We start from the raw sequence: 19,172 nt of genomic DNA, 5'->3' as shown, positions 1-19,172 counted from the left end.
CATTTAGACAGACACTCATTCACACTCACATTCACACAACAGCCAAGTGAGAATGGACAATTAAGCTAACGTGCTGTTCTGTGCACTGTGAGAAGAAATCCATACAGGAACAGCAAACTTTAAACAGAAAGACCCTTCCTACCTAACCACTGTACCACCTTGCATCTTCATTAAGTGAAACGACATCTACATTCTATCTAACAAGAACAAAGGTAGGTAGGAGAGACTCATATTACATCAAAAATGTATTACACATCATATATTAAATAAGGCTTGTTGATTATGTGCGTCCTGATGTTTCAATTTCAGGTTTGCTTTGTAGTACAACAGCTGGGCGCCTGGGTAGCTCACCTGGTACAGCAGGCGCCCATATATATATAGGTTTACCCCTCAACGCAGCGGCTGCAGGTTCAACTCAGCCCTGTGGCCCTTTGCTGCATGTCATTTCCCCTCTCTCTCCCCTTTCATGTCTTCAGGTGTCCTATATAAATAAAGGGTTAAAATGCCCAAAAAATAATCTAAAAAAAAAAAAGTGCAATGGATTTCTGCTCAAAATGTTCCTATCACATGGCCAGGATAGCTCAGTTGGTAGAGCAGGTGCACATATAAAGAGGTTTTTGCCTGGACGCAGAAGGTCCAGGGTTCAAGTCTGACCTGTGCTGATTTTCTGCATGTCTTCTCCCTCTCCCTTCCATTGCTGTCCTATCCATTAAAAGGTGGAAATGCCCAAAAAATAATCTTAAAGTGCTTATATTATGCTTTTTGGCTGTAACAGCCGTGCACACACACACACACACTGTGTTGTTGTCGCCCGGCAGCTCACTGTGTTTCTACAGTATAACCATTCAGACCTCTACTCAGCCATTTCTCCGACATTCTTCCTCTAGAAAGAGGATGGGATAGTGCTGCAGTGTTTGAGAAATGTGTGTGAAATATGTCCTTGTAATACAGCTAAGAGTACAGTAATAGCTGCCATGCAGTTGCGATACCAGTGTCTCTTCTGAAGCAATTATATTGTAGTTTAAAGAAAAACAAATATACCATAATATGTACTGTTACCATCTGTGCTTCAGATTATACCGTGATATAAATTTAAGGCCATACCACCCAGCCCCAAAATTTAAAATGGCCTATTTTTAAAACTCTTATAAAATGGAAATACATTTTTTCCTTCAGAGGTTTGCTGAAATTGTCAATGCAATCCTGTTCAGGATGACTCTGACTATGACCATGCAAAATCTGAAGGTATTTAACTGTGCAGTTTTTCAGAAGAAATTAAAGGGAAAGTCAGCTCAAATTACATTGTAACACATTTCTTCACATTAAAAGGAATACGTTGCAGCGGTTGATGTTGGATTTCTTATGTTCTGATCCGGCCGCAAATACACCAAATGTAGTAATGTAGTGGTGTAGTAAAATTATTTTTGGTGCAGGTTTCATGCACCAAAAATTATTTCGAGCCCTGTATGGTAATATATCACCTATATATCTACCTTTAGTTGGCTGGATTACTAAAATATACACGAGGAGAACTAATTTCATGGCGTTACACAGCACACTATAGTAATGAGTGTGCTTTGATATAACACAGTACATTTTATCCTTATATAACACAACAATCACCATGTGAGATTGTGCTGTAATTCATATTAATGGTAGTCTTTGTCTCTCTTCTGTTTATGTAAGTATACATTTTTCTTTAAAACAGTTTACAGCACGCATTCTCTCTAAACTTTAAATTGAAAGTGGATTTTGAACTATTGACCTTTTAGACTGGATTGATGCTCCTTCAACCTGACATTATGAAAACAAATAGGATATGACACATGTCACTGATGCACCACAGCCCCGCTGCACATTGTGTGGATCAGCCATGGAATTTGACCTTAAACAAAACCTGTCTGTCTTTCAAACACACACACACGCAAATGCACACAAGAGTACGATAACATTTTCCTTCAAATGTGAACACAGGGCATGGTTTAAGAACACAAATTTGAATTCCCACATGTTAAATAGGGCTTTGACTCCGAACTTCGTTATTCGAATGTAATTTGAATATTTAAAAAAATAACAATATTCGAACGAATATTAGGCAGCCCTTAATATTCGAATTTCAAACCTGTTATGGAAATTATTTTTTGTAAATGTGTTTGCTTGTAAACCTTGTTTTCAATTCAGATTCCGAGGCTTTTTCACACATTTGAAAATGTAACTACACGTCGCGGCGACGCACGTCGCTCGTCCGCGGCTTGGTAGCGCATTTCCCCCGACTCATTTCCTGATTCTCTTTCTCCATGAACAACGTGAAATCAAGGAGAGGGTTAACTTTTCCTGCTCCAGATTCCCCACCGTGGTCAGAAAACACAGGGGAGACGATTTGTTTCTCTCGCTATGACTCTAGAGTCGCTACTCGCTCTAAAGCTAGCGGTAATCACCGTCACTCTCTCACAACACACACTCCCCACACACACACACACCCACGCCGCCTCGACGCACACACCAGCGCACAAGTATGAACATCAGACCACTTACGTAGGCTACGGTGAAAGCTCCGAAATTCCTGTCGAAAGCATAGGCTACTGTTTGTGTTTAATCCAGGGTTTGACTTTTCATAAAAAGAAAAAAAAAAAAAACTGTTGGGGCAATGTGTTTTTCTTCTGAAAACATAATTGCCTGACTATTGACATTGACTGATACACTGCCCTCTGGTGGACAGAACATATACAACTTATACCAATATAAGTCTTACTAAAGGCATTTAATGGTCAAAATATTATTAATAAATATTTGAATATATTCGAATATTAATATTAATAAACAAACTTAGATTCAGTACAAAAATATGGATTTGGAGTGGGTCTGTCAGGACATAAAGACAAATCCTGGAGCACGGCCTACCCCTGCATCACCTGAATCTAGATCTAGGTTCAACATTAAATATAGCATTTATGGTTCAGTGCTTGGTCCCCTCTTCATCCTCTACATGCTTCCCCTGGCTCACGTCATGCCCCAACATGGCCTCCATTTCAACTGTTATGCCAACAACACCAAGCTCTACATTTCTACCAAATATTATTACTGCCCCCACTCACTCCGCCCTCACAAACTGCCTCACAAATATAAAAAGCGGAATGCAAGCTATCATCCTCAAACTCAACTATGACAAATCTGAAATCCTCATCATCAGCCCCAAATCCCTCAACACCCTGCCACAATTTCTGCCTCTGCATCGTTGGCTCCAGTATTCCTGCTTCCACACACATCCATAACCATGGTGTCAATACACTCTATCCTTCGAACGCCACATTTACTACATTACAAAAACTGCTTTCTTCCATCTCAAAAGCAATGCCTGTCTTCGCCCCTCCCTCTCATCCACTGAACCACTCATCCAAGCCTTCATCACCTCAATATATTTTGGTTGGATATTCCGATTACAGCATTTTCCGATTAAGACATGTGGGATATTCCGGCATTATTTGGGTTTTAGATGCATACTTTGGACATGTATACAGCGGTTTACGGCCTCTTGCCTGTTTATGGCTTATGCTCAGCTCTGTGCGTTGCTATGGTTGCTGTACACAAACCAACCAGCCAACAGTTTGCAAGGCTACAGACCCGATAAGAAGGAGAAACACAGCTACTTTTAAACATCATAAAAGACTTGGATATCAACAGGTTTTTGGATATGCGCACACATCGCTACGCCGACCTTTTCAAGAGGCTGGTTGAAGGAATAAAAGAGGGAGGCTGTGTTCGCATGGTCCAACAAAAAAAATGCTTGAACAAAAAAATGTATTTTGTGCAGCTACATGTAAATGGGAATATTAGTGGAATATTCACTTTCATTTGCCAGGTAAACAGCTTAGTTGGAATATCGTCTTTTTCAAAATTAGGGCAAAAAACTGAATATTATGTGCATGTAAACGTAATCACTGTTGTTGTTGTATTGTTGTATTTAGGACAATGTTACTGATTTTACTTTTTCTGTCTTTGTTTTTATGTAGAGTGCCATTGAGTAGGCCTACCTTTTAAAGAACTATATAAAATAAATGTATTATTATCATTATTATTATTATTATTATTAATATTGTTCATTATTATTATTATTACTTGTTGACAGAAGCCCTATCAAATGAATACATATTTCCATGGTAAAATAATGGCTACTATAACCTTGGATGCACAGTAAAAAGGTCAGCTTTGTAAGAAAATTATTGGTTGAATCATTAGGTATCTACACATCATACATATTTAATATCTGTGCAGGGCAAAAATATATCCTGTAGGCCGTATATGTCTGGAGCATATTCCTGGAGCCTATCCCTGATCAGGACCGACACATATAGACAGACAATCATTCACACTCACATTCACACAACAGCCAAGTGAGTGTGGACAATTAACCTAACGTGCAGGTCTTTGCACTGTGGCAAGAAATCCATACAGGAACAGCAAACTCTAAACAGAAAGGCCCTTCCTACCTAACAGTGGTTAGGTACAAATCCAAAGAAAAATCCAAACAGATCCTCATTATGTCTTGATTTTAAGACATATTTATGTTGGCTGCCTGCTTTTTACACACAAAAACAGAATGCTAACAATGCAAGACTAATGATGTCTAATCATGTCATGCACACATACAGTACATGTCCTGTGACGGTACAGATTGTGTTCTTACTACACATGTACTACAGTTTGACAAAAAAAATTACTTTTAACAACCTTGTACTGAGGATTCTGGGTCTGGGAAAAAAACATTCATATTAACACAAAATGCTACTGGATTTGGAGCAATATTAGGAAGTGCTGATTGAGGCAGTTGATTCATTATATACATATATGATGGTAACACTTTACATAAAGAGCCACAAAATAGTAGTTACCTGGGAACAAATGAGGAACGAATGAGATACTAACTTTTAGTGTACCATTAGTTAATAAGTAACTCCTAATCAAATTTAGTAGCTAATGATTATTTATTACAGTCCCTGCAGGTAAAAATCATTTGCTAACTGTAAACATGCTAAGGCTAACCAACGCAACGTTATAGATCTGCTAACGTGATGGAGTCAACAGTCTTTGGATTAAAGTGCTGGAAAAAGGTTAATAATATTTATTACATATATTTATTATATATATATATATATATATATATATATATATATATATATATATATATATATATATGGGGGGGTGGCCCTGTGCGACGAACTTAATGTGCGAGGCCCTGCTCATTGACATACACCGTGATGTACGCACAAGAATCACAGTCAACCCGCACAGGGTCTGCCCATAATTCCGACATCTATATAGTCATGATCCTATGTGTGTGTGTGTGTGTGTGTGTGTGTGTGTGTGTGTGTGTGTGTGTGTGTGTGTGTGTTCTCGTGTGCTGAAATAGGCCTACGTGTCAAAATAGATAGGCTGAAAGGCACTGTCACAGAGAGATTTGCTTTATTTTAATTGCACATACCTTTGCTTTTGCTGAAACAAAGACACATGGTTTGCATGTCAAAATACATCAAATATTAAGGGTAAAAAAAACTCCACAGAGTTTATGTATTTTGGGGATAACGGACTATTGAGCTGTCAGAATATTGGGCCGTCTGACCAACAGATGACAGCTCAGCTGCATGTCACTTTATATTCACACGTAGCGTCCAATTTACCATACTGGATTAAGTGAAAGTCACTTTCCTTACCTTCTTGGCCGCAAACTCAGCAATACAGTCCTTGTAATCCAGCTTCAATGTAACATCCTTTTCAATAGATAGCAGGGCGAGCCAACATAGTCTGTCCTGCCACATGAAGGTGCACAAATAGTTTTTAATCAATTTCAGTTTTGAAAAGCTTCGCTCTCCTGATGCCACAGTTACTGGTATAGTCAGGATCCTGAGCCCAATCTCACAGTTAGAGAAAGTTCCTTCAATCTTTCTAAGGAAGCAAAGTGTTTGAAGTGCTTTAGCTGTTCCTTTTGGGAAGAAAAAAAACAAACTGCATGATTACAAACCAGACGCGAGGCCCTCAGAGGCGCGAGGCCCTTGGCACAACCCAAGTTTATTAGTAATTAGTAATGGATGATTTGTTACCAGTTTAGTCTAGTATTTGTTACTAGTTCAGAGTTAAAGACTCATGAAGAAAGTGGTCAGTGTGATCGATTCACAGATATTCAAGATCTAATCAGTACTTAATGATTCATTAATATAGGATCTGCCAGTCTGTTCTCATTATCAATAAAATATATAGTCATCTATCAGCAATTATTAAGGAAAGACTTTTTAATGATTCATCAATCATCAAGTCGTTTCGGATTTGTACCTTACTCAATTCTCGATTAACTAATCAATACCTAATCATTAACTACAAAAATGTGATAATAAGTTACTTATTAATGAATTAGGCTGTTCTTATGAACCACATTGTAGCTATATAATACATATAAAAGTACTAAAAGTAATGCACTGCAATTCCTATGTACGTCACGCATTTATTACTTTTAACACAGTGACCGGTGTCACGTCTAGTCCCTGTATCAAGTCTTTTCTCCCTAGTCTTGTCTAGTTTTACTTCCTGTCTTTTGGTTTTCCCGCCCTTGTGATTGTCTGATGTGTTTCACCTGTTCCCAAGCCCTAGTGTCACCTGTCCCTCGTTTCCTCATTAACCTGTGTATTTAGTCTCTGTGTTTCCTTTGTGTCTTGTGGGATCATTACGTTCTGTCTGTGTATGTGCTGCTGTTCAGTGGTGTCAAGTTTTTTGTTGAGTTTTTTGAGTGGGGTACTGTGTGTGTGCCTGCTCATTCCTGGCTTCCTCACTTCCTGGCCTGCGTGCTTTTGGAACCACTTATAAGTTTTTGCTAATAAACTCTGTTTTCTGTACTGAACTGCATTTGGGTCCAAGCCTCGCTACTTACCTTCGTGACAACCGGATGTTTAAGACCGTGAAAAATACACCTATGGAGGAGGTCTGGGTAGATGGATGGGGCAATTAACACAGGGCTTTCAAGCTGGGGAATGGTTTTTGTCAGGCCCGCTGCCTCTGGTTTCACAATTAGTGTTGTTCCAGCCAACTTTTGCTTTGTTAGTTCTACATATTTTTCGACCTCGAATCCTGTTTCTTGTGGCATCAGTTTGCCGTTTGGACCTGACTCCTGCCACCACTCCACTCCTGCCAAGGACCCGTATTGGACTCTCTCAAGACCAGAAATCCCTTACCCTGGATCCAGCCACAAGCCTGCTCTGCCGCGCTTCTTTTCGGATTACTCGGCTCTGCCCCTGAAAATCTGGACTTTGCACTCTTGAGTACATTCTAATAAACCATGTAATCATTTACTCTCCTGGCTCTCAGTACTGTCTGCATTTTGGGTTCCCCCTTAACGGTTTGTGTCCCAGAAGAAGTTGAGGGGAAAAACTAGGGATTTACGATACTGGATATTCAATGTGTCGAGAACACAGTCTCCTGTTCTACTTCTGTCAGGTGTATAACTTAATCAAAGTCCAGTTTAACTCACATCTGTAAACAAGTTTGGATCATAGATCAATAACTAAGGAACAAAAAACGAAATGTTTAAGTTTTATGACTATCAGGGTTTTCCCTGGTTTGGCGAGGAAATTATCACTAAAGCAAAACTTGGAGACACGGCTTGTCACTAAAATGAGAATAGCTGGTCCACCTTAAAGCCAGCCCACCTTAAGTGAGCCTGTGCTGAAGTTTTCGCTAACGCTGTGGCTAAACCCTAGGGCTAACTCTAAACCCTTCATCAGGGTTGCCAATTGGGCTACTTAAGTATTGCAGCGGGTCAAATTTTTTAGTCCGCTGTTTGCGTAGACCAGACTCGGACACACACGACGTGCCCAGCACCTGTCTCACTAGCAGAGGCAGCAAACAGACTAGTACACACTTTACAATAAAACGGGTTAGTTTATGCATCAGTGAATTGGCGTACATGTTCCGAGATTTTTTATTTTTTTATTTTTTTATTAATGATAATCTAATTACACAAGGCAAATTTAGGACCCAGGTGAAATAGCTTTAGGGAAAACTGCTTTTAATGCTGGTACACTAAACATGTATGGTGTTACTCTGTAGATATGACAATACATTTTACCTTAGTAATGCTGTTGGACTTTTAAACCAGTTAAGGGTTGGTGTAATATGTTTTGGCAGGAGACTATTTTGAGTTCTGGTGTTGGGAAGGTTTGATTGCCCATAGGGCTGGTTTTGTCTTACAGACCTGGCAACCCTGCCCTTCACTTTTTTTTTTTTTAACCAGCAGCTAGCAAGCAAGACACGGGAACTTAGCTTGGGTCTTGTGGAGTAGTAGCATGTATCTACCAACAGAAAAACCATACACAGACTGCACTGCTACGTTCACAGCTAACTTAATATTCACCGACACACACCTCCCTCTTTCTTTTTTTCCTCTCTCTCCACACTTTCGCCAACATGTGCGCTGCCACTGTTTGCGTTTAGGCTGCTTGCTAGTAGCTTGCTCCTGATATTGTTTGTGAACTCCTGGATGGCGGTTCTTCATATACCTGATCAAATTGGTGGTGTTGAAGGATTTGACATGGCGTCCTCCTTGCATTACTTCCACCTTGCAAGTATTGCATAGTGCACTTGCAAACTCCGCGTTGGCAAAAAAATTAAAAACACATACCAGCGCTGCCCTGACACACATAACTGCAGCTAGTAATAATCATCGGTTGTTGACATCTTGACAGTTTTGGTCATTGGTCTGATACCAACGTGATTGCCGATATATCGTGCACAACAAGGGAAAACACAAGACCCTCAACCAGGAAACGGGTGTTTGTGTCCCGGGAGTACTACTTCAAGATGCAGTAGGTAAGACTTATAAAACTAACTTTCTGTCATATTTGCTGAAACTGACTATGTTCCAATAGAACTACATAAAGCAGACCGGTGTTTTAACCCAAACCATAAACTTCTTTCTAATCTTAACTTGTCATTTATGTGCCTAAACTTAACTGTCACGTCGCCGCCTGACAGTCAACTTGTCGCCATACCTAACCAGTCAGTATTATTGGAATTGTTGTGCATAAGTTTTCATACGTTCATGAGAATAGGTTGAATGGTTCACTAACAGTTAGTTACTCATTCAATCCTCATTTGTTTCCTGGTAACTACTCAAATTGTGTGGCATTCTTTGTAAAGTGATACCCATGTGGTTTGTAAAAAAAAAAGGTATGTGTCTGGAAAACCTCCTGTTGCTAAATGTTGGCTGTTCAGCCAGGCTTAGTGGGCTAAATATGTACTTGATACTGATCCAGGACCTTTGTAGAATGTCATCCAAATCTTTTGTGAGACATATTCACAAATTACAAAACCTAAAAACACCAGAAAAAGCTTTTGTGGAATCAATATAGCAGCATACAATGTAAAATAGCTATAATGGCATAGACAAGGTGATGTCAAGACTGTACAGTGTTCAGTTAATGTACAAATCCTCTCTGGAGCTTCAACTGTAAATCAGACTGCATTTATAGTCACTTGACCCAGTTAAAGAGAAGTTCAAAACCTTATGTAGAAAGACTTTCCCCAAAGTGTCTTAGCATGTGCAGGAAAGCATGTTAAAACCCACCCTGGTGAATCAGACCATGTTAGTGAATCACAAATGCATCCCATGAGCAAAGAAATACCCACTGCAGTGATGAGTACATCTTATTCATGTGGAAATAAGATGTCAAACTCAGTAACATCTAAACATGCATTAAAAAGTTTTTTTCTGGGCCATGGTCTTGGCTAAATCCTTCAAAGCCTTGAGAAATGAGACAGAAATTTCCCAGTAAAAGTCAGTGTATTAAACTAAAATCACAGGCAGAAAGTCACTTATGTCTTTATGACTTTTCAAAATCCATCCATGGCCACTTTGGCCAATTTCCAAATCAATGACAAACCAAATAAAAGTAAATGAAAACTGAAAAATGATACAGCTTCTGAATATATTAAAGGATCAACTATTTCTAGTATTACCTTCCCAGATGGGTTGAGCTTAAGACAGAATACCTCTGGTTTCTAGGTCAATTTAGTGTAGCCTGGCTCATAGCAGGTGATTAGCCTTCATTATACAATATACTTCATTCAAAGTCAACAAACAAAATAAAACTATGAAAAGCCGTTTTGGGTTGTCTTTCCAGTTTTCCAACCATCACAACTCTAGTTTTGTGTAAATATGTGAAAATATGTTGGCTCTATACACGCTAAAAGTATTGCTTTTTATTAAATAGTCTGGTGGGTTTAGCGCTAGCGACTTCAGAGCTGTTTCTGGTTAAACAGAAAGGTCTCAAAGAGGTTTTAAAGGTCTATCTCTGAAGGGATCCTTCCCATAATGTTGTCAGACACTTAGAATATTCTAATCTATACTGAGTCTGTCAGTGGAAAAACAAGCACTTTTGTGAAGGTTGGACAATTGCCCTATTAACTTACATTGTAGCTTGTTTCGCCGCTGCCAACTGCAGTGATCTCGCTTAATACTGGACCAGTGTCAAAGATTGTTGTTCGCATCAGTCACTTAGACACAAAAACAAAGGAAAATAGGGTCCAGTTTTAAAAAAAAAAGTTACCCTTTAAGTCTTATAATGGTGACAAGGACAGAGGATTGACAATCAGGACTATCCCATTTTTAATTAGGATGTCAAGCTACACTCATGCTGGCTAAACAGCCAATATAAATTAGTGGAAACATTTATGTGTGGAGTAGAAGTGAGTGTATGTATGTGTGGGATCTCTGCGTTTATGGCACTACCCTCTAACACATCACCGGTAAGCATAGTCCTTACACACATAGAGAAACATGTTATGCTGCAGACTAGACTGTAACCAAACCCATTAAATTAGCTTGAGCTTAATGTCGCAATGTGTTTTTGTATTGGGGAAAGAATGGTGGATTTTGGCTGTCTGTAGCAGAGCAGAAACAGTTGGCTGGTACAGTACCTGGCTTCAACTGCTCTCTCCTCTCCTCCACTAATTTACATACAAGGTGAGAATTCAGGCAAAGACTGAGGCATGGTAATGAGGCAGGTAACTCAGACTCACAAGGGATACTACAGCTCTGTCCTTATCCTCCTGACTCAGATACACACTGAGGTACGCACACTCAGAGACGAAAATACAATTAACTGCACTCAAACTTATTAGACTGTGACAATCCAAGTACTGGTTTGTAAAAATCCATTAAACTCCAACAAGCTGTGTGTTCTGTATGCTCATGTGCATGTGTGTCTGTGTGTGAATGGAAGGCAGTGAAGTAAAGGGCCAAACAGAGAAATTAGAGCAGTGAGCAAATCCTCACTGTTATACTGCCTTTTAGCTTTATAACAAATCTGAGCCCTGGATCAGACAAATGGTCTCTTGCACCACAGTTTTGCACTCACAAAAGTGTCAGAATATTGAGGAGATGTAATGGTGGAAGTGGAGGTCTTCCTTGATTTTGCTTTTAAATGTTTTTTTGGTGTGACAGCTAGTTGACATGCACTGGCCCCTAACAGTAGAAAATGCTGATATATTGGTTGATTAAGACACTGACAAATGTATCTCTGACTCAAGCTTTTTGTTCATTCTTCTGCAAATAAAGTATAAATGAGTTTCAACCCTTGCATTTTTAGAATTATTAGAATACAGCATAGAAAATCTGCTTAGAAATATAGGAAATACGTGGCTGGGTTGGCTTGGTGGTAGAGCAGATGCACATGTACTGAGTGGCTTATGCCTCAATGCAGAGGTCCAGAGTTCAACTCCAACCTTTGACAATTTCCTGCATGTCTTCCCCCTCCCTCACCTAGTTGTCCTGTCAAAAGTTAAAGGCAGAAAAGCCCAAAAAATAATTTTTAAAAAGAAATATTGGATAGGATAGAACAACACAATTTTGCAAAATGAAACAGCATTATTAATTTCACTTGTTTTCATTTTAAACAAATAGTATATCCAAATGCAATACACATTTTCTATAGGGTCAGTCTGCCACTTTTCTTTTTAAATTCCAGTGCTAGTTCCATGGTATCAGAATTTTGGATAGTCATCATGGAAATAAATTGGTCATGTGACAAGGACGGGGACAATTGGCAGAACAGGCAGCCAAGTGACAGTGCTCTGATCAAATGGAAATCACAATTGTCAGATTGAAAGCACTCTAGCCTAATGGATTGGGGGGGGGGGCAATCATACATTTTTACAGTGTTTTGCTGTTTTTTTATGAAATATTTTGTTTTATTTTATATCATTTTCTGCTTTTATCTTTTTGTGCTTTAGCAATCTTTCATAGTCCTTTGTTCTTTTATTATTGTGCATTGTTATTTGCATTTAAAAGCACTCTGTCATTCTTTTTTTTTTTAAGTGGCATGCCGATAAAGTTTTTATTTTTCTACCTTGATTGATTACTTTTCTACAAAGCATGATAAGATTCTTAAGTTCAGTGATGACTGTGATGATATTTTGACTCCTGGTGATGATGTTTCCACCCTCTGACTTCATGTCTCTACCAGCAGTAGTGACGCTATGATCTGTGAGGATGACATTTTTGTCATGTTTACCTGCTACAATCACATCAATACCAGCACTGATTCCATGTCCACCCACAGTGATGTCAGCTCTGGGCTGCAATGCCTGTGTCGATGACATTTCTTAACACTGAAATGAGTTTCCTAATGAGTGATCATGATAATTACATTGGTGATAACAATTTAACCTGTGGGCACTAGGGGTGGTACAGTTCATGAAAAAACATCCGAACCTCTCAGTTCTCATGTCTGGGTTCGGAGCGTGTGTGCGTCGCACGGTTCGTCAGTACACTAAGTTAATGTGCACTAACCACTTACTGCCGTAGTGCCCACTTTCGACACCTATGTTAAAACACTTACTGGAAACGGCCATAGACAGTATATAAACGACGAGGGGGATGAGCGCGACGAACGCAACACATGGCAGCTGATTGGACGAACGCGTCACGTGGTTCTTGCTGCTCCCGAATTTCCAAACAGACTCTAATGCAGTTTCGTTCTGAATATGATCTCATATTTTACGAAAATAGTTCACCGGAAAGTGTTTCTGAAAACATTTTAAGCGAGAAATAGCCCATACAGTTGCTGAATCTGTCTGTTTTTTTGATTGACAAAGGTCAGTTTAAAAGATTTTCGTCAGATTTTGAGAGGCACCGAGCTGACCGCTCCTCAGGTGGAGTGTGGAGTGCTGCAGATCACGTCACATGCAGAAATTGTAAGTGGGAGAGATAAGGAAGGCTGCCCGGAGTTGGAGGATGTGCTAGCGTCGTATATAGTCTGGTGTGTGGGAACATTTTGGATTTCATGTTACCTATGATGACAGCGGAAATAAAACAATAGATATAACTGCCACTGTGTGCATGTATTGTGCAACATGCATTCAATATGCTAATTTTAGCTATATATCATATGCTGGAGTATATTTCTGGAGTGTTAAAAAAGAAAAAATAACAAGAAACATACAGAACCGAAAACCGTGACCCTAAAACCGTGATACAAACCAAACCGTGGATTTTGTGAACCGTACCACCCCTAGTGGGCACTGATGAAGTTATGTCATTAATTATCAAATGCTCCGATGAGATGTTCCATCAAGTGAACCGAGACCCGAGGTGACAACACCATGGAGTGTTATCTGGACTTTTAGTGATTCAGATGTCATAGTGAAAAAGTAGTATTGGAACTCTCCAATACTGCAGTATAACCTATATATCTTCTGCTAATGTATATGTTCTTTACTTCTGTGAGCTTTATTGCAACTGATCCACTGGAAGTAGCATAAGTAGTGGTTACTTGGTGAAGTCACAAACATTTGCAACATACTGGTCTTATGAATCAACAGCAGATATGCGTGGCTATGCTGGAGGGCTGGTTTAAGAAATCTCTAGAGACAATGATGATCACCATAGGAATCTATTCTTGTTGTATAGCCAAGCTACACTCACAGTTGACTCAGTTAAAGACAGATAAAACACATCAATGTAATGTAATGTAAAAATAATGGACGTAGAATCACCCACTGGTTTGTGGACTGCCGCTTTGAAGCCAGCAGTTGGCATTTTTGTTGTCGCCATCTTGGTATTTTAGAGCCAGGACTGACAATATTTGGACAAAACGGCGAAGGTGGGGAGGATGACGTGTCTAAGCCAGTGTTGTGTATGGTTTCAATGGCACTATCCTAAGCTAAACGCTAAAGAGGGAAAAGTTGCCAATTTTTAACCCTTCACAACACAAGTCATCCAGTGGAGTTTTGCTGCCTCCATTGACCTCCAGCTACTGGTGCCATTCATCTGCATGTATGACAGTACACAGAGCTCATTGGAAATCGGCTGACTTTCTCTTCAGTTACCAGCTATTGCTAGCACCAGCTACCTAGCTTGGTTGGCAGAACGCTGATCAAGACATTTTCTGGCAACCAAAATGTTCCAATTACCTTTGATGAAGTGAAAACACACAGTGAGTGGGTTAAAGTGTTAGATGAAAACATGGGCAACACCCAAAAACATTTTACAATCTATTTTAATGTTTACAGGGCCATGGATACGTATTGCTAAGCCTCTATCATGATTGACAGGTCAGCGTGTAGCCACGCCCTAAAGCATCCCCTGCTTTATCTTCTATTTTAAAATAAATGGGACCATAATTTACAAAATGACCATTTAGGGATCCAACTCAACATGCACTTGTTCATTTTTGCAAATTAAACTGGAGTTGTTGGGAAATGAACCAGTTGCCATTCCATGCAACCCCAGCCCTCTCCAAAATGGCAGTTGCTTTGTAGTCACAAGGAACAGTCACCAAACTCAGTCTCCCAGCAGACTCTACAGTTCTCACATCAAGGTGTGCAATGCTGTGACATCACCACCCCTATTAAAATGCAACAACTGCTATTTTTCTATCTCTCTTCTCTCACCTTGGTGGCCTGCCAGAACAATTCCAGCATAATTGCCTGCCATTTTCAAAATCCATTCGCTTCGGGAAACAACAAAAAAGACAGAAAATGACAGGGCAGGTTTTGAAGAAAATGTGGATTCTGCAATAAGGCAGGCCTGCTTGGTTCTTTCAAGGAATGATTTTAAAGATTTACAAAGAACATGTTTACGGCATTTACAATCTGACTGGGATGTTTTGGGACCGATTGGTGGGGATTTACACGGCGTTACTTCGGTGGCCGACAGGGGCAAACGCACTGCAACTTAATGAAACACACGCAAATAGACAAAACAAGCAAATTAAGAAAACATCTTCATTAATTTGACAGTATTTAGCAAACGCACTGCAAATACACAACCCAAAAAACAGAAACGATGCTAAAGAAAAGCACACAATCCCCGAAAACAAATGCAAAAAAAAAATGCTGCATCCAGATTACGCAACAGAAGTTCTCCAGCTGCGCATGTGTTGTCAAATTAATGAAGATGTTTTCTTAATTTGCTTGTGTTTTGTTTATTTGCGTGTTTCATTAAGTTGCAGTGCGTTTGCCCCTGTCGGCCACTGTATGTTACACTGATAAGAGCAAATTATTATATCTCAAATTGCGAGACTACTGTAAGGCTCTCTCATTCATGTTGATTTAAATTCAAATGGAAAATCACCATCACAAAAACAGGGGCCACATGCAGTAAATGCACTCATAAAAACACCCACACATACACACAGACACAGAGCATATGACTGGTACCCACTGTGCTGTAACCACAGATCTCGGAGTGTCTATCCTCGTAATGAAGTCCATTGTTGACTGAGCAGTACATATACACGCTCAGCAAAAACCCCATCAACACTTTTATTTATTCCTGCTGTTGCTTGCTCTTTCTTGTCTGTTCAAGCTGGGATATTTTACATTTTATACACTATGCAGATGGCCAGTCCTACCATGAAGTTTCACTTGTTGCCGTCAGATGATTTATTCTATACCACGGATGGAGAATGGAAACTTTTATTCTCCAAGATGACAAGACATTTCTGTAGTTACTACTGAGGGGTTGGCCTTGCAAATATGATAAGATAATTTACATGCTGGTGAACAGCCTTGTGTAAATAAAGCCAAGATATGAAGTTAGATGGCATTTGTAGTTGCTCAAACCTGCTACCTGAACCATTATCACCCCATTTAGACTTCAGGATGGAACAGCTTCTCTGGGCTGATCAATCAAACAGCACCTTATACTGTAGCTTCTATATGACTAGGGGCCCTTTCTTAATGTCACTTTAACTTGTCAGGAAGAAAGATTACTTATTTTAATGTACTTCAGTGTAGTCTATATCAATGATGTTTATTTTCTGGGATTGTTCAGGTGCCGATACGCAAGTTCAGGTATCAGAATCGGTATCGGGAAGCAAAAAATGGTATCGGACCATCTCTACTGTCTAGCACTGTTTACTTTTTACTTCTGCATTGTTTACCTGTTTGCATTTACTCGTAATGTAATCTGGAAAAGCTGTATTTATCTAACTATACACTGTTGTACATAATTAATCTCTACCATCTACATAACTGCACAGAATACTGTACTCAACCTGCACTTTGGTATTTAATGCTACTTTTGCACGTCTGGTTGGATGTCAACTGCATTTCATTGGCTCTGTACTCTGCTAAATGACAATAAAGTTGAATCTAATCTAATTTTACAAAGACGGATGCATCAACATATTTTAAGCATCTGGGTAGAACACTTCTTAAACTAAACTAAGGTGATTTAGGCAATCAGATTGCAAAAACAGTTTGTAGTGCTCTTTGGTTGCATTTACACGTTGCTTTCTTGATTGTCCCAAGACACATAAACAGACAGCATGTTTACTAGGGATGCACCAAATCCCGATTTTTGGGGTTCGGCCGAATACCGAATCCACTGGTTAAGATTCTGCCGAATCCGAAACCGAATACTGAATCTTACTCCCATCCTCAGTCCATTAACACAGTAAACATATTAATGAAATAAACAATGTCCACAGCCTCTAAAATAGTTTCACACCGTAGGAAAGCACACCGCTATCGCCAGATGAGTGACAATTTTGTTTGGCAAATTTTTGCTAACCAGTGTATGACGGCATGTTGGGTGGGTGAAATTAGAAAGCTAACGTTAGCTAACGAGCAGAAGGCCGTTAGCCTGGGAGAGGCACTGTCTGATTAACACAAGTTTTTAGCTTTGACTGTCCTTCCTTTGCCGTACCTGGGGTTGCTGTGTTTTGGCTGCTGTCTGTGGATTCCTTCATGCGCGGCTCGTATTCTTTCGGATGTTTCATGCGCAGGTGTTTTGGCAGCGGCGATGTTGCGTGTTGATTGGGGTCCTTGCCACCGCGGGACAGGTCGGCATTGCGGGTTGGGCGTGTGGCTCGGCTTGGGTCGCCTTCTTTTGGCTGGGGATGCTGCTGGACGGCGCCTTTTCTGCTCACGAGTTCCATTTTCACTTTCTGACAGCCTACTGCATTGAACGGTCCACCTATATTACGTCGACCAGAAACCGAACCCCATCAAAAAGCCCAATATTCGGCCGAATCCGAACCCGAATCCTGGATTCGGTGCATCCCTAATGTTTACACAGGAGGCACTTCACCTGTGTTTTTTAGTCATTTTTTCTCTGCGTTGATGCATAATTGTGCATTTGGCTCTGAGGACTGCCAAAATGCAGGTTACCTACAATCAATAATGTTCCTGCATGTATCCTGTTTAAAAGCTGCTGCTCTGCTAATATGCTGCTCCCGCTACGCCTACTGTGTGGACATATCTTTTTGATATCTGTGTAAAACCGTTAATATTAATCAACCAAGTTCACTGTTGATCTTGGAATTAGTTGTAAATTACACGTTTTTCAGTGCCTTTTACCCATATCACTCAGTCTTTATTAGCGGAGGGGGAGATCTCCACTGAGTTGAAGATCTCCATGACAAACTGATAACTGTCATGGAGTTTGCTTAGTGATCGGTCCATCGACCATGACCACTGAGCACACTTTTTTTTGTATCACAAAGGTTTTTAATCTACCACATCATTTATAATCCTCGTTATCAGTTCCTCTTCCTGTTGCAGCAAACACTGCCAGTTTACCCTGCATCAACATGGTGTTTGTGTATCATGGCCTAAGATGCTCTCGTCTTCTTTCTCTCTATTTGTATTCACGCAGTGACTGCTCACGCTTTCCATCTTCATTTGTGTCTCTCATTCCACTCTCCGTGTACACGCCTCCTCTCTGCTCCCCACCCCCTCCCACGATTGCTTTATGTCAGCAATAAAATCATCTTCATGAGAATAAAATATGCCTCCTCTATATTTTAACACCCAACACTGGGACATTGGACATTAGAATTATTTAAATGTAACGGCTGCAAATTGCATAATGTCTCAGTTTGGATGTTGTCTTACTTACAATGTGCTGAATTTGTATTCATCTCTTCAGCATTTTATTGCTATTCATGGTCTGATGTTATTGGGAACACCAAACACAGTGTTACTGATATGGCTGTCATATTGTCACAGTGTTATTTTGACAAGACCTGTGTTTCAAGTTCACATACCACATGCATACAAGCACCAGAGACAGAGATAGAGCAACAGGGCCGGCGATTGCTATAGGCGAACTAGGCGATTGCCTAGGGCGTCAAATGTGTTGGGGGCACCGTGTCGCCCTTAGGTCTATTTCTCTTTAATAATAGAATTAGAATGACATGCGAAATAAAACATGTTTATTAAACATGATCATCCTAGGGCGCCCCGTCAGCCACACGTTTACTTGTCAACCTGATTATTAGATTGAACTGATAATTATTGTCGATCATTTCCTAATTAGGGGAAAACTTCAAACTAATGATTTAGTTTGAAGTTTCCGTGACGTGACGTTGGTCTATGGGTCAGACTCAAACACACGGAGCTCTGAAGCAGACCTGTGCGTCGCTTAGCGTCCACTCTCGCTGTAACAATAGAGACGAGCAGCGGCACAGACCAAGGAGCTGCTGCAGCGTGTCTTCCGTGGTCTGTGCAGCTTCAGGTTTATAAAGGACGCGCTCTGCTGTGGACATGCTGCAGCAGATATCTCCCGTTTGTGCTCCGTGTATTTCTGCAGTAGGTCTAGTTTCGGGTTTCCACCTCCGATGTAGAGTAACATACAGCCACTTCCCTAAACTTTGTCTCATTCAGAGACCAGAGTCTCAAAC

At 40.1% G+C, this 19,172-nt stretch overlaps 1 protein-coding gene across 1 annotated transcript in view; it reads right to left on the bottom strand.

The window, feature by feature from the left end:
• LOC144523968 (inactive N-acetylated-alpha-linked acidic dipeptidase-like protein 2) overlaps positions 1-17,426 on the bottom strand; it is a 196,854-nt gene extending 179,428 nt beyond the window's left edge. The window contains exon 1 of the mRNA XM_078259939.1: positions 17,195-17,426. Within this exon, the coding sequence (XP_078116065.1) occupies positions 17,195-17,426 (232 nt within the window). The remainder of the gene's footprint in view (positions 1-17,194) is intronic.
• Between the last annotated feature and the right edge of the window lie 1,746 nt (positions 17,427-19,172).

Source organism: Sander vitreus, chromosome 9, assembly GCF_031162955.1.
Source record: "Sander vitreus isolate 19-12246 chromosome 9, sanVit1, whole genome shotgun sequence".
NCBI lineage: Eukaryota > Metazoa > Chordata > Actinopteri > Perciformes > Percidae > Sander > Sander vitreus.
Note: the sequence above shows the minus strand (reverse complement) of the source record. Positions and strands in the feature narration are given on the sequence as shown.